Below are 16,545 nucleotides of genomic sequence, written 5' to 3' on the forward strand. Positions count from 1 at the left end.
CCGCGGACAGCGCACGCCGTCAACATGGCTCCGATCGCGGCCAGCCGGCAGCAGTTCGGTAAGGGCGTCCCGGCCCCGTCTCCCCGCCCGAGGGGCTGGGGGCTGCTCCTCTCTCAGGGAAAAGCGCACGCAGGGCAGACTCTGCCGAGCCACCCAGCGCCTCCCGGCATGCAGGTTGTTGAGAGGAACCTGATTCCCCCCCGTTCTCTTAGATCTCAGAAGTTGTGTGAAATGCTTTCTTTCCTGTCTCTCTCTTCCTTCCTCCTTACCCCCGACCCCCCCACCACCCCGTAAAGCACCGAGAGAGATGAAGAGGTTTGTGTAGTTGTGTTTTCAGAGGAGAGTGATTTGGTGTTGTTTTCTCTGTCTTAGTTAAAGTAGCATGGCTTCAGAGTTGAATGGTGTAAATGCATTCTGTGCCATAGAGAAAAATCTGTGTTCAAGCTGTTCTTGGAATAATTGTCCTTCCTTTTTTCTTGTTGTAAAGAAAGACTTGTCAACCATTAGTTAAAGTGAAAGGTAGTCTTGTAAAGGACATTGCTAGTAGGATGAAAATACAGGATCCCAATGTTTTTAGCTAAACAGCTGCATCTTGATCAGTCTAGGTTCATTGAGAATAGCAATGATACAATGAACTTTTCAGTTTTCTCATTCTATGCACTGGATGTAGGGTGATTAATTGTGATGCTAGAAGTTTCAGAAGCCATCATATATGTGCACTTCTAAAATAGACACTTAAATAGCTTTACTCAGAAAAGCACTAAGCAGAAATGTTTCTGAACTCTGCTTTACAAATATTGACTCTAACCTAGACTGTATTTGCCTTAGCAGTGGTTTAATTCAAGGAACATTCCATTGACCTAAGTGACTGCAGATTTATATCACGTAACTGAAATAATAACATCTCCCAGAATCAGTAGGTGATGTTTCCTATTAATGAATTGTCTTGAATATGAACCAACTGACTTACATTATGACAACAGGAAGAAATTCAGATTGAAACATAATTACTTGTAAATACAAAACTATTTAATCTGCTTTCCTACACCACCCACTTGGTGTTTCTATCAACAGTCATGTCATCATACTTATCTAATTACTTACTTAAGAAAGATAATGTTTTAAACACAAAATTGATTCTATCTCTGCTTTCAGTAGTTCTAGAATTAAAATATAGCCTAATATCCATTACTCTAAAAAGTCTGTCATGTAATGAAAAAGTGTTGCAAATGTGAAAATCATTCTTAAAAGCTATTAAAGTAGTATGTTTAATTTTCAGTTACTTCTTTGTTTCTATCTTTCTACAGTACATATTTAAATTTCTGTAGCCCAGGGAATACTTGAAACTCAGAGCCACGTGCTTAACTCAGAAAAAATACTTTTTGATTATGGATATACTTTTTAGTAATTTTATTAAATTCTTACAATTAAGTGTATAGACTGATACAGCTTGTAGGCAAAGGGAAAGTGACTTGAATATTGTCAGAAGAAATTAATAGCCAGGCCCGATCCTTTCTGTGCTGGAACATTATGTCCTACTTTGAGAGTATCCTTGTGGATTTTTCTGAATCATCCCACAAAAGAGCAAAGGAATAGTGGCAGCACATTTATCTGCTCGGGTTTTACTGGGATGAAGCTGATTTGGTAATACATAGAGGGGGATACTTTTCCTTTCCTCATCCAGAACAATCTGCTAATAATTTGCAAGAGAACAAGAACTGTTAAACAATTGCCTTTATGCGTAAACAATGTCATTCCATTAATATTCTACCAGTCTTCCACTGTTGCAGGGAATAAAGATTAAGCTCTGATTGTTACATTGTGAAAGGTTTAAACTCACTTAGTAATGTTACTTATGGGCAAAATTGGATTTCCAATTAGTTGTGCTCATTTACCCTTCGATGTCTGCTTTGAAGGGCTAATGATGCCCTTTATGCAACTAATGTAACCACATGACAACAGAGTTAGTAACACTCACATAGTTTTCTCTTTATTTAGTTTAAGTATAGGATTCATATTAAGATAGAAGAATTATGTTTTAATGTTTGTCTTACATACTTTCAAAAGTCCTGACCCTTCCTGTAAACTCCCTATAGCTTTGATACATAGTGTCTTGAAAAATCCAAAGTTTAGTGGTTATCAAGGATACATTTACTAGTTTTTTCAGCGTTGGACTCACATGTGACTGCCCAATGTCACATCCATCTGGAAAAGGCACTTGTTAAGTAATTATTCGAAATTTTCTTGATAGACTTTCTCCTGCAAAGTATTGAAAATCCCGTTGAAACTGTTGAGTGTTATAATCTCCAATTAAACTCAGTTCTTTCAAGAGATACCTCCAGGCAATTATGGGATCAGACCATAAAAATCAGTTAATTGAGTGTACAAAGTATTCTATGAAACAGTACGAAAAGCAGATGATATATCTATAGGTAATTCATATTTCAGAATTTGTTTTATCTAACCAAAAAAGCTCCATAAACTCAAAGCTGAAACCTGAGAGATGGTATTACTCACAGACACATGCTCTTAGAAAATGCAGAGAGATGAGATAGCCGAGTGATTGCTAATGGTTATTACTATTAGGCTGGGAATCATATTTTCCTCCCAAACACTCTGTGTGTGGAAAAATACTAACATAACAAACGTTCCTTCATGTGGGACTACACATTCATGCCTGCAGGTGGCGAGCAATGTGTACAATGCAAAGCACTTTCAGTCTGTTGATCCTGCTGCTATTACCATCTCGTATCAGTTTGTTATACTAAATTATTACTTTTTAAAATCACACAGAGTCCAAGGCATTGCTACTTATGTGCTTGTTGCTATTTATTTGATTTGCAGATGAAATTCCTACAGTGGTTGGGATCTTTAGTGCATTTGGCCTTGTCTTCTCTGTCTCCCTTTTTGCTTGGATCTGCTGCCAACGTAAATCTTCCAAATCCAATAAGACCCCTCCATATAAGTTTGTCCATGTTCTGAAGGGGGTTGATATTTACCCGGAGAATCTCAACAGTAAGAAGAAGTTTGGAGCAGATGAAAAAAGTGAAGCAAAGAACAAATCAGCAATGCCAAAGGATTCTCTCCATCTTGACCTGGAGAAGAAAGATCTAAATGGCAACTTCCCCAAAACAAGCCCTAAAATCCAGAGCTCTCCAGATCTTGAAAATCAGTCTCCTAAGCACTTTGCAGAGAGGAAGAAAGATTCAGTATCCCCTGATAGCTTAAAATCTATCAATTCCCTGTCATCTGAAGATAAACAAGACAAGTTAGGAACTCTCTTCTTCTCCCTAGAATACAACTTTGAGAAAAAGGCATTTGTAGTGAACATCAAAGAAGCACGTGGGCTGCCAGCAATGGATGAACAGTCGATGACTTCTGATCCCTACATCAAAATGACAATCCTGCCTGAGAAAAAGCACAAGGTGAAAACCAGAGTGCTGAGAAAAACCTTAGATCCAGCTTTCGATGAGACCTTCACATTTTATGGGATCCCCTATAGCCAAATTCAAGACTTAACACTTCACTTCATGATCTTAAGCTTTGACAGGTTTTCCAGAGATGATGTTATTGGAGAAGTCCTCATGCCCCTCGCAGGAACTGAATTGTCAGAAGGAAGGCTGCTAATGGACAGAGAGATCATCAAAAGAAATGTTAGGGTAACATATTTTTTATTTAAAATTTAAAAGTGTTTTGCTAATGTTAGTTACATTCTTGTGTAATGCTGCTACTACCTTGGAAAGAAAAAGGAACAAGCTCATCATGCAAGTCATTGAGATGCTTTTGTAATGGCAGTTTGAGGAAGCAATTACACAAATGTAATAAAAGAACATTATACTGAGCAAGCTGCAAGAAATTGCTAATGTCCTAAACTCTTCTTGCTTATTCAGCTGGGGCAGCAGGTATGAGTGCGCCCATATACATTAGGTCAGGAGGACTCAATCCACATTAATTTGCTTTACAAGGGAAAAATGTTAATATATATCTATTTTTTCCATTCTCCTCCTTCTCTTTTGCTGTTTGATATCATTCTTTCTCAAAGATTATTGAAGTTGATGCAAATCTTTCACTTTGACTGCTTGTGTTTTATAGAATGTTTTTAAAGAATGCAAGTAGTCTTCAGTTAAAGAATGGAACTTGATAGGGACCATATTGCTGATGCAGTAGTATGTTCGTGCACCAACTACCTTCTCTCTCAAGAACTGCGACACAAGCTGCAGTTCTGCTAAGTATAGTAAGACACAAGGGAGAAGCCAAAGACTTACTGAAGTCAGTGGCAAAACATACTGGCTTCACTGGGATAGATATATTTCATGCCATGTTGCCTCATTTCAGAATGTAAAGATCATTTACAACCATCATAACAGAACCACAGAAATGCGCATGCATCACACACACATCTCTTAATCTCCACTAAGGAAGCAGAATGTGTATTGACTTTCAGTTTGATTGTTTTCAAAGAGCAAGCATGCTGCCAAATCAAATAAATATCTACCAGACAACATACCTATAACTAATACTGTTATTTTTCAATTTTATTGCTATGTTACAGCAACTATAACTATTTCACTGATATTTTGTTGATAACTTATTGGGTTTTCTGGTATATAGAGTATTATGTTTGCTTGATTCCCTTGCCTTCCTCCTTTCTGTGAATAAAATACTCCTGTGAATTCAAATCTAATAATCATAGAGAAACTCCTTGATATCATCTTTATTTCATGTATATTATACTACTTTACAAAGTGCCAGGGATGAGATTTCACCAACTGTTTGAATTCTTCCTGTTTAAAAATATCTTACTGAAGATCTTTTAATTTGCTTTTATTGTATCTTTTTTCAATATGTCTTTACAGAATTTTGTTTTGCTTAAGAACTTTTTCTTTCACTGAAACTTTTTTCCTCAGGATGTAGTATTTCATTTCTACTATCTGAAGAAAATGATGTCATGTGAACTTAGATTTTCACTAGTTTATTATTTGTTTTTGTTTAGTCTGATAACCAATCATTAGAATAGTTATACAACTACAGAGAAGGAAATATACTTACTAGGTAAGCAGCATAGCTCCATAAGTTATATCCTTTTACAACACTGAAGAGAATACAGTTATGTGACATACCATAAATCTTCTTAATTCTGGTTTAATGCTTGGTCAATATAATTGCTTATAAATGTTCTCATTTCTTCTTTCATTTCCTCAGAAATCATCCGGACGTGGAGAATTACTGATCTCTCTCTGTTATCAGTCTACAACAAACACGCTCACTGTGGTTGTTTTAAAAGCCAGGCATCTACCTAAATCTGATGTGTCAGGATTATCAGGTAATGGTTTTACTAATGAATATGCCTAAGAATATGAAACAAACAGACAGAAAATAGATGAAATGTGGCATTTCAAAGACTAAAAATATCCTGTAAATGCAGAAATGCTGTCTCTATTATTTGAAGCCTATTCTTTTTATTCGTATCTAGGTCAGTGCTTTATATTCCATGGCATGTATTTTACAAATTTGTTCTTCAATCACGTTAAAAAACCCATGGCATCTGTTAGCAGTGGAAACCAATGAGTTTTGTGATTCTCTTGAACAGAACCCATCTGCCATAACTATGGGATGTTGTTTGCAGAAACTAAAAGCTTTTATTTATGACCAAAAAACCCCAGTTTATATATAGAAGATCAGTACTGAGAAGGATCATCATAGGGTTTGCTTCAGCTTAGCACCAAGAAAAGCAACTGGTTATATCTGTGCTGTATTTGGCCCCTGAGCGCTAACATTTATTTGGCAAGGTGAAGAGGTGAACTATGCCAGTGCTGGAAGCAAGCTGTAGTATAACCATGCTTTATCATGAGCTGTATTTGGGGTGTGCTGAGAAGGAGCAGTTTTTTGCACTGCCTTCTCCTGATCTTGTGCCGTTTTGCATTCAGTGGAACCTCTTGTGAATCCGACACTATAGTTGCACATAGATGCAATTTAATGCTAGATAACATAATAATGTAATAAAATTCATTGTACAATACACTAAGGATAAGACAAACACACAAAAATTACAGTACGTAACAAAGGACTATACAAAACAATGACACGTCTGCTGTTGATTCCATATAGGACTGATACTCTCATTGGATTTTTTTGAAAGAAGCAGAAGAGTAAGTAATTTTGGGAACCACTGAATCCTAATAACTACAGCAAATAATACAGTCTTTTTACTTCTCATACCAAGAAATACTGCAATTTACCTAGAAAGTCAGCCCATCTTGGATCCAACACATCAAAGCTACAGATAACTGTCGTTTACATGGCGAAGTTCCATTGAGATTCTCCTGATCTCAGTTTTTTCACATAAGGATAAACGGTGTAAATGAGCCAAACAGTTTACTCCTCTATAAGAAAGCATAAATACTTCTAGTAATCAATCCCAAAGTCAGAGCAGATTGTAGAAGTTTCATGAAGACAATATGACAGCAAGCTGATCTCAACAGACCATGTCTGGCTGAGATTGGCTCAGGTGGGAAAATAACTTGAAAGCAAAAGCCCTACAAGTCCCAGCACCCACCTGGACCCTATAGCACACCCAAACTACATAACTCAATCTCCTTAGGAAGGTGGGAACTTCTTTACTCAGAAGCAGTTCCATTCCCACAAACTCTGTGTTTTCCTTGATCACTTGTGTTGAGGTCTCCTAATAGATGTTGATTTTTATATTTTTAATGCTTGTGTGGCATATAACCATTCCAAAGATGATGAACATCTGAATTACATTAAACCCTATTTTTAAAATGTTTATTATGACAGAGTATGAAAATGAAGATACATTCTACCATACCTTACACCTGTTAAACTACTGCCAGTGAAACAGAAATATTTTCATCACTCAACCATTTTACCCTAAATTTGGCAAAACTTTTCTAAATACAGCTAAGTTTTAATTTCACTTTTTAGAATTATTCAAGTATTCATGATGTTTATTTGCTGCCTGTTTACACAGATTGTCATGCTTGACTGGATTCTGTAGAAAGGATTTTGTACTGTGTCTTTACAACAAGAATTTGGAAACAGGTCCACATTTGCCCTGAAATAAATGCCAAGAGACTTGAAAGGGATGATTTTTAAAGTGATCTCTAGAATTCATCTGAAGGAGGAAATATAGCCATTGTTGAAGACTTGCAATGAAGTCTTGCAAGAGTTGTATAATTATGAGGAATGCAAACACACAAAGTTTGTTGACAGCTAACATCACAATAAGGACATTTTCCCTTTCTTTCTTCAACTTTCTTCTTAGACATAAAATCAAGTACATATCCTAACAATGAACGTACATTTAAAGTTTAGTGTTAAGTTTGCTCAATAAAAATTGGTTGGAGCAACTTAATCAAGCTTTGGCCTAATGAAGCAATTGACTTTGTTCGAACCATCACAGAAATTAATCACATCTATTCATCCATTCTCTCAGCAAGAGCTTATTCTTTCCTTTCTGAGTTTTTTCTTTGCATGAGTCTTATTACGGCTGACGATTATCTTCTGCTGGTAGAATGCATGAAAAGCAGATTTCTGTTACATAGAAATATGCAATAATATATATTTGTCAGAGTGCATTAGAATTTTGTACTTTCAGACCATATTTTCATGTAGTAGAGATATTACCAGTGTTAAGGTACTACGGGGTAGGATTTTCCTTGTGTAAGAGACTCCTGTATTTGATCAGATGAATTACACCCTAACTTCACTATCTTGATTACATCTTTGAAAGGACATACTAGCCCAGATGCAAACCAATAATGAAACATCTTTAATAACCTGAAACATCTCCTTATTGTGATGTAAATACGTTGGTAAGTTTTGAAGTTTACCATTAACTAAAACAAGGAATTTCTAAACAACACCATTCAATAGCTTGTCTGTGCTCTTTCTTTTCATTGCAGACCCTTATGTCAAAGTGAACCTGTACCATGCCAAGAAGAGAATTTCTAAAAAGAAAACCCATGTGAAGAAATGCACCCCCAATGCAGTGTTCAATGAATTGTTTGTTTTCGACATTCCTTGTGAGGGCCTTGATGATATCAGCATTGAATTTTTGGTTTTAGATTCTGATAGGGGATCAAGGAATGAGGTCATTGGCCGGTTAACCTTGGGATCCTCAGCAGAAGGAACAGGTGGAGAGCACTGGAAGGAAATTTGTGAATATCCTAGGAGACAAATTGCCAAATGGCATATGTTGTGTGATGGTTAGCGGCTTAGAGCGGTTGGAAAACTATATATATTTCCATAGACAAGGAGCAGTTTTCTTTCTTTGCTATGTATAATTACAGGCTTATAAAACTTTTTCTTTTGGGAGTGTGGGGGAATAATAATTGGATTGAATTATCAGAACAGAAGGTAACTAAATTTTCGCAGTAAATACAGCAATTTCTATTTCATTAGATTTTAATGTAATTGGATCAGATTCATACTCTTTTGGAGTTTAAACATCCTGAAACTTCTGAAGCACTATAATCTTCAATAAGAACAGACCATGTTTTATGAAATAAACACTGGAAACCTTATTAGTACTGTTATACAGAAGAATATAACCTCATTACAATATATAGCTATATCTAAAAAAACCACCTGTGGCTTATTGTAGAAGGGGATGAGTTTATAAAAGTCATAGGGAATGAGGGTGAGTAGGAGGGGATTTTCTTCAGCCCCTCCATCACAAACCTTCTCTTATGAAAATTCAATCATTTGTAACTTTTGATTACTTATACATTGTTCATCCCAAAGACTGAAGAGATTTTCAGCAATTTGCCCTACATATCACATCATGTGCAACTAGTTGTTTTATGTGTGGAAATACTGTGTAATTATTTACACTTGGATTTTTAAATATGTATATATATAACTTGTTTTATTACAGTGGCCAAAATAGATACATTCTACAAATCACAGTTAACATACATTGTTCTGTTAAAAGGGCTTATTTATGGGTGACTGTACCTGCTACAGTATAGCTAGAATTTGGGATTAGATATGGATTGCATTTTTTTTCTCTAGCAAGGATTATGCTTCAAGCCTTTCAAGCTGTGGGAAAGCATTTCTGTTGAGATGAGGTAACACAGAGGATATTACAGTCAATGACCCTTCACCAGTTATATTTTAAGTCATTCAGTAATACTTACATAAAAGCTGTTTCTTTTTTTGTTTCAGAAAAGAACAAACAAAATACTGAGACAGGAAGAAAACCATATTCTGACTAATGCCATTAGAGTCAGTAAGACTAGTCCCAACACACTAGGTTTTATGCATTTTTAAACTTTTGCAGGATAGGAAACCAAGCTCACATTATAATTTATCCAATATTATTTTAAACAAACTACTTGAAAAGTGCATTTCAGTTAGATTACACGCATTAATGTCCATTACTGATTACACTGAAAATTGGTGGTGGTAAGGGAAAATAATATCCTGATTTCATGGTAGTGTGACATACATGTGTTTGAAGTTAAACTGTGCCAGGCTAGTGGACTATCAAAAGGAACAAAAACTGGTATATAAATAAAATATTTAGACCTGTGAAATTTACTCTGGTCACACAGATAGATATCTAGGCTGTCAAAACTATAGCACAACTACAAGCAAATTATTTCCTAAAGTTTCTACATTGATTTCTGATACAAAATGGTTTGCAAATTTTACTCCTACAGCATTTTTAATTACAAAATATATACAAAGAAGAACATAAATATGCTAGTTGTTGACATAAGAAGGATTTAAAAACCAGAAAACCGTTTCCAGTATTTTTGCATATAACATTTTGTCACATGTAATCCCACTGAAGTGAATGAGACTATTCTGGAATTAAGGTATTGCTCAATGCAAGTAAAGGTAACAGAATGGGCATGCCAGGTGAAAAACCATACATTGGATGTCAAATTACTTTCATTAAACAACAGATCCAGGTCCTTTCCAAAACTGTTGGAGATTTGTTGTCGACTTTACTTGTTCTCATATGGCCAGATTATGTTTGCAGTAAAGGACACTGAAGTATGAAATATGCAAGTAGACATATAGTAGTGGAAGAATTCCATTGTGACTCTTCCAGCTTTTGTGTTGGTATCTTCTGGTTTTTGAGAATGTGTTTGATATAACAGTATTTATAAATTTCTGTAAAAATACATTTTCAAAATAACATAAACATGTCTTTTATGATAATGTTTAACATAAAAAACCTGCATATTGTATGTATAAAGGAGAGGCATCGTTTTTGCTTATTTCTTTAGAAAGCTGATTAACTGCTTAAGGGCTAGAGTTTGCCAGCCACATTCAAGCAGAGCTAATCCAAAGCCATCAAATGAAAGGAAAGATGCCCACAGGCTTCAGTGATATTTGAAGTGAAATCACAGAACAAAACCCTTCTTGTGAGTCAACCCAGTAAGATCAGTGGGACCATGGATAAAGGGAGACTGATCTAATGGAGACTGGACTAGTTGAAGTCAGTAGCACACAATCAGAGTTGTTACAACTTCTAGTAAGGAAAGAACTTAATCCTAAAAATGATTACATGAAAGAGAGTGGGACAGCTTGTAGTTAAAAAAAATGGAGGTTTTGTATGTTAGCCCATAAGTAGTACATTATCTCTAAAAATCAGATGACAGGAGTCATCTGTCTCCAATGGACAAATATTCTGACATGATGAGAAAAAAAGTCCACCTTTTTGAATTAATGATGGGCTGTGACCATCTTTCATTTTGCATCCAACAAGTTGTCATCAATTTTTTTTTTCCAAGTTTCTATAGTAGCTTGAGGGTTAATATTTCTACCAGCTAAGTGGCAGTTGTTGTTGGGGATAGGGGTAGGAATAGCCAAGGGGATCAAAAACATTTTTATTAAACCTGAAAAAAACCTTGTAAATAGAATTTTGTTCTTCATTTTAAGCAATGTTTAGCTTGGAAAGTTGAGTAAAGATTACTTGTGACACATCTGTAAACCAGACAAGGCAGGACTGAATGTAGACCTGTACTGAGATGAGAAATTCTGCTGTTTTTTAAAATATTCAATTCTCATTGTGAATATCTTGAGCTCTGTTACGCAAACTTACTGTATTAAACATGTAAAAAAAAAGATGTTTGTCTAAGTAGCTTACAAAAAAAAAAAACAAACAAACCTCCTTGAATGGGAGAGCATTCATGTCTGGAGATCTGTCGTAACTAAATACCTGATTCGTTATAGTGTTGTAACTTAATAGAAGCTATTTGAGAGGAAGCATGGTGTATGAGATTTTGTGAGTTATTTGTGCTGGTTCTGTATGTTGTGCCATGTGTGTAAGACAAGAATAAACTGCTGCTTTTGTTCATCCCATCCCAAAACAATTATCCCACCAATGTGTCTTTTCCAGAGATTTCTGCTACTATTTGTGTTTATGGTCTACTCTCTTACGCTTCTATCAAAAAATATTTGCCTTGTAAAGTGTTTCTCTTCTCACAGAGGTGAATTAGACTTGTTCTGCCAAATACTACCCAGGCATATCACATGCTCTTTTTTCCAGGCTTCTTGCTGCATTCTTACATTCGTTTTGAATGTTACTGTACACTCAGGCTAGAATCTGAGATATGCCCCGTGATAGATAATCCGAGCCCTGCTTGGGCCTTACAGGGACTGATACACAGATGAAAACCAGAATGAATTCTAGTGTATTAAGTGGAAGAAGTAAAATGCAAATCACATTGTTATTGGAATCCTGATGACATTTCCTTTATTTTTCAGAAGCAAAAAAAAAAAAATTCCTTGGAAGTAAGAGCACCACTCTTATTTGCTTTGATGTTAGGAAGTCACACCAGGCACCAGATTGTCAGGTCAGTCTGGAAAGGTAGAGAAAGCATTTCTTCAAATGCTGTGCACAAGCACAGACTTTGCTGCTGTGGTCTCTAATATTAGAGTATTTTACCAGCACAGAACCAAAATCTAGGGAAGGAAGAAGGAATTTGCAGCTGGGATACACATTATCATTTAATGACTCCCATTGTGAGCTTACAAATGATTACCTAGAAGGGAATCCTTGTCACAGGAATCGATGACAGGATTCACTAACCAAATGCATGAAGTTCTTCCACAGGTGTAAGTTGATATATGCTATCTGGCAAATTCCCTGTTCTGAGAGACAAACACCTGTCTCTCCAGGACACAGGTATCAAGTATGAGACTATAATTTTCCATCCTATGCAGTCACTTCTTTTTTATTCTTTGCATTGTATAGTTCTGCTCAAAAGATATTGTTTCACATGGTTTACATTTCAGACCCTCTTCTTCAGGACAGAGATCAAGAATATCTTTAGGTTTTCCAACTATAATGCAGCCAAAACTCAGGGGAAGCCTCAAGGCTACTGTTCTATTTCATATTCGTATTTTAAACTCCTGCAACAAACAAGTCCTCCTCAAGAGGGACCTTACAGATGTTCTCATCCTTGCAGGAGATGTGATTCCTCAGGTGCGACACTATTCTGTAAGCCTCTTGTATTTATACAGCATCATGGATAGCAACATGCTGTACACAGTAATAATAGATAACCACAGATGACCATGAATAACATTTGTTTTCCTGAAAGAAGATTCAAAAATGTTCTTAACTGAGCTCTTTGCTTTGTGAGGTCTCACAAAGCTGCTGAACAACTCAGGGCATTCTGACAAATGCTATAACTGGGACTGGCACTTACCTGCTTTGCTCTGCTGATGACTGAGCAATTACCTTAATTCAAAAAGTTCTGCCTAGTTCTCCAGGTTTTTCCGTAATATATGTTACCTTCCATCACTAAACAAGTTTTGTAACAGGGAGTTGGGTCTGGAGGCAGCTTTGGAGCACTGATTATCTTGCAGCATGGCAGAACTTTCTCATTCAGAAGAAAGACTCAAAGTCGATGTGAATGGAAATGGGAGAAGTTAAATTCTTTTCTATGTTGTTGCTAAGTCTGCGTTGTTACACCAGTTTTGCTATGGTTCATTTGAAGTGCTTTATGCATGACCAGAGAACGTTCTGCAGTCACAGATGTGAATGTTCTGATTACACTACCAGAAACACAATCAGGTGTTGTCCTGACAGATGAATTGACCTCTGCTCAAGCCCTTCAGCCTCAGCAGTAAGACTGAGGAGATACCACCCAGGCCCCCAAGACTTACCCTTGCCACCAGAGCTCTGCAGTCATTCGTGACATGCTATGGATTCTTCCTGGCAATACTGTTGGTGCCCAGATGAAAAAGCTGTAATAGTCCCAGGGGTGGACAAACTTTGGCAATATCCCGGACCCTGACCTCATGGTAAGCACCAGACATCCTAAGATATCATCAGGGTAGGTCAGCAATTTGGGCCTCCGTCCCTAGGTGGCAGGTGTCTCCAGCAGCTGTCAAACTGTTTCTCTTCTCTGTGAAGACACAAGTTTTGAACTCAGCTTGCTCTGATAAATCTCTGTTTGTTCTTAGGACCAGGGCAAGGTACTTGTTCTGAAGTTGCAGGTAGGGCCACCTGCTTTTGTGGCCATTGCTAGAAGCCACAAGCTTCCGTCTTTCCCCACTCTGAAAGTCACCCTTTAACAAAGGCCAAACTCCTCCACGGTTATGTCTGGATCTAGGCCAAGATAATTAGCACCATGCAGTGCTGCCAGGAGTGCTCTTTCATGCGCTGAGACCATTGCTCTACAACCTCCCAGCCCTGTGGGGAAGTGCCAGGACTCAGCACACCGTGCTGTGCTAACTGCTTCAGTGACTGTCACGTCCCCTTCTCCTGCTGTGTGCTTGACCCTTCCCTGTAAATCAAATTTCCCTAGCAGCAGCCCAAACCCATAGGGAGCTTTCAGCATTGGGAGCACAGCCCAGAACTACTCCTGCTGCATACTCAGAGACCATCAGCAGCCAGCAGCCACCTGCTTATTTGAACCGCACCACCAACAGCAGTGCCCTCTGTTCACAGTCCCCAGGCTCTGCGGCACCCTCAGGAGTCCCTCCACAACCACCCCTCCACAGCCACTCCCAAGAACCTTGCTCTGGAGTGAGGCTTGCTGCCCGCCTCAGCCCACCTGCATCCCATCTCAGGAGTCTGCAAGCCTGTCCAGACGCTGGTATGCTCCACCACACACCCTCACTGGCTCCAGCCTCATAGCTTCCAGGTATTGTAAACTTTCCGGAACTGTTAATTGGCTTCTCTTTAGAAAGGAGGATGTAACTTACCCTGCAAATCCATTGGGATCTCTCATTATGAATCTTTCTGATGGTAAGATGTTCTTAGGCCATTAAAGGACAGGTTGAGCTTGGCTGGAAAATGCTCAGCTTCCTCTTGTCCTGATGAAGGAGGTTTCATTCATTACTGAATCTTATTCTTCCTGTTTGGGCAGTCTTTCAAAGGTTATTTTAGGTGGCTGAGCTGTATGAAGACATGTTGTTTTGCATATTTGTATTTGTAAGTGGATGATGCAACATGGCATTCGGGTTTAAGTTAAACATGCAGGCATTTAAGGACCCACTGGGTGACAGGTAGGTGTTGTGTTGTTGCAAGCAGCTTCAGTAGGGTTGTGGTTGCACATAGGCCGGAGGTAGTGTTACGAAAATACCCCTCAAACAATTATAATAAATAATACGGGTTTTATTAGGTTCCCTTAAACAAGTTCGAATGATGTCTGGTTAGGAAATTTTTACACAGAACAATACCTTACATGCAACTGACAACTTACAACGAGGGAAAAACTGGTTCCGCAAGTAAACCAGCTCTGACAGAAGTCCCAATACCTTCTCTTTGCCAATGCAAATTGAGAACTATTTACCAACAATCTAGGGAGACCGTTCACAATCGCTTTATCTCCCACTAGCTAATAGAGGAATCTCTCGCTTACAGAAACGCAAATTCTTACCAAAACATTGTCGCTGGCGTCCCAACTCCAATATTGCGCAGCCTCTGTTCTGATGTCTTAGAACAGAGCGAGATCCCTTTCTCTGCCTTAGCTTGTCTCCGAGAAGAGACAGGTTCTGCTTTCTGCTGCTTGTTGCTGTCTCTTCGACAAGACTCCCGTTTATATGGTAGATGGACGTGCACTGTGGTCAAATATCGGAAATGGGGTGTAAATGAGTTTTTGACAAAACTCAGACTCGCAGGCACCGTCTCCACAGGGGTCCAGAGCCCTGCCTTTGTGTACAAGCACCTGAACAGAGGTAGAAGGAGGGCTAAGGTTCCTGTTCTGGCGACTGCCTGTTTCTGCTTTTGTTCTAACACAGGAAGGGTAATTAAAACCCATCAGAGGTAGTAGTCACTTGTAGCCGTTCTGAGTCATAGCATTCTGGATTATGAACTGATCAGCAAACATAAATTAGAATAGAGTGTTTACAATGTAAGTTAACGTTGCAAAAAGATTTTTACCTTTCCTTCACATAAGAAATCATGCACTATGAAAGGTTTTAGTTTTAACAGAAAATAGAATACAGCAAACCCCACCCAAAATCCAAGATGCAGAAGGTCAAAATGCACACAGAAGCGTGTTAAGGCTATTTTCTTTTGAAATCACTACAGACAAAGCATAATTTTGAAATAATATCATTGTTATTACAGTTCTTTTTTCTAACCAGCCAAGGGTATTTTATGGTGACTGCAAGATTTAATTTAGTCTTGAAGGCAATCACAGGGATAACCATGAATTTTCTCTGACAGGTGCTGCAAATATTTTCATGGCTCTGAAAACACAACTGGTTTTATGGAAACAAGTAAGGAGTATTTCACAGTACCACTAGCAATATTGATTACATTTCAGTAATACCCTCCAAATGAGATTGCATTTAGGATTGTGTGAATGGAAGCTTCTAGCTGAACGCTAACAGATGGACAGGGAAACCTCTGTATGTCGGCATCTGAGGTGCCTATGTACATTGATTTGTGGGGCAAACAAACAGTATTCCACCCTCAATTTTCCTTTCAGTAGGATGGGATAAAGCTTAACAACATTAATAGTAGCTACTAACTTTTGTTATAAATTATTATTTTCACTGTTCTCCAGGGCTGTAACGTTGCTCTGGGGACTGCATTTTCTTGAGATAAATCCCTCAGAGCTGTGTGTTGCAACGGATATGTATGTAGAAGAAAATAGCTATGAATCACAAATAGGCATATACCAATAGAGAATTATCCTAGGGTAAAGTCAGAAGTGATATTAAGCAGCAGTAAAAGTTATAGAAAGGTATATCAGTGTGAGAAAGGTGCACTTGAGTAAAATATTATCAGCACAGGAAAAGAGGTAGAAGTCTGATGCTTCTCAAGAACAAGTGAAAGCCAGGTGTAGCTGGCCTCTGACGCACATTTGTGCTCAACAAAAGCAATTCGCCCTTATTTAAGCCTGCTTGATTCACATCAGTTAATGGGTATTTCTTCTAAATTTAAGTTCACTAGGTGTGGTCGGTGTCAAATTTGCTTTGAACAAGGGCTGCAAGGGTCAAGTATTGTATTTCTTTATATGTACAAAAATTACCCAAAGAACAGCTGAGGCTTAATGTTAGGAAATTCTTGGGACAAGGCAGATGCTGTCAGGTCTGGACTGATGT

The 16,545-nt window shown here is 37.9% G+C and overlaps 1 protein-coding gene across 1 annotated transcript; it reads left to right on the forward strand.

Moving 5' to 3' along the window:
- The first annotated feature begins 24 nt into the window (after positions 1 to 24).
- SYT4 (synaptotagmin IV) lies at positions 25 to 8,586 on the forward strand. The gene is made up of 4 exons (XM_010131930.1): positions 25 to 58; positions 2,845 to 3,659; positions 5,203 to 5,323; positions 7,923 to 8,586. Exons 1-4 carry the CDS (start codon positions 25 to 27, stop codon positions 8,228 to 8,230), a joined length of 1,278 nt encoding a protein of 425 aa, XP_010130232.1. The 3' UTR covers positions 8,231 to 8,586.
- Positions 8,587 to 16,545: the final 7,959 nt, after the last annotated feature.

This window comes from Buceros rhinoceros, unplaced genomic scaffold (assembly GCF_000710305.1).
Source record: "Buceros rhinoceros silvestris isolate BGI_N320 unplaced genomic scaffold, ASM71030v1 scaffold3432, whole genome shotgun sequence".
NCBI classification, from domain to species: Eukaryota; Metazoa; Chordata; class Aves; order Bucerotiformes; family Bucerotidae; genus Buceros; species Buceros rhinoceros.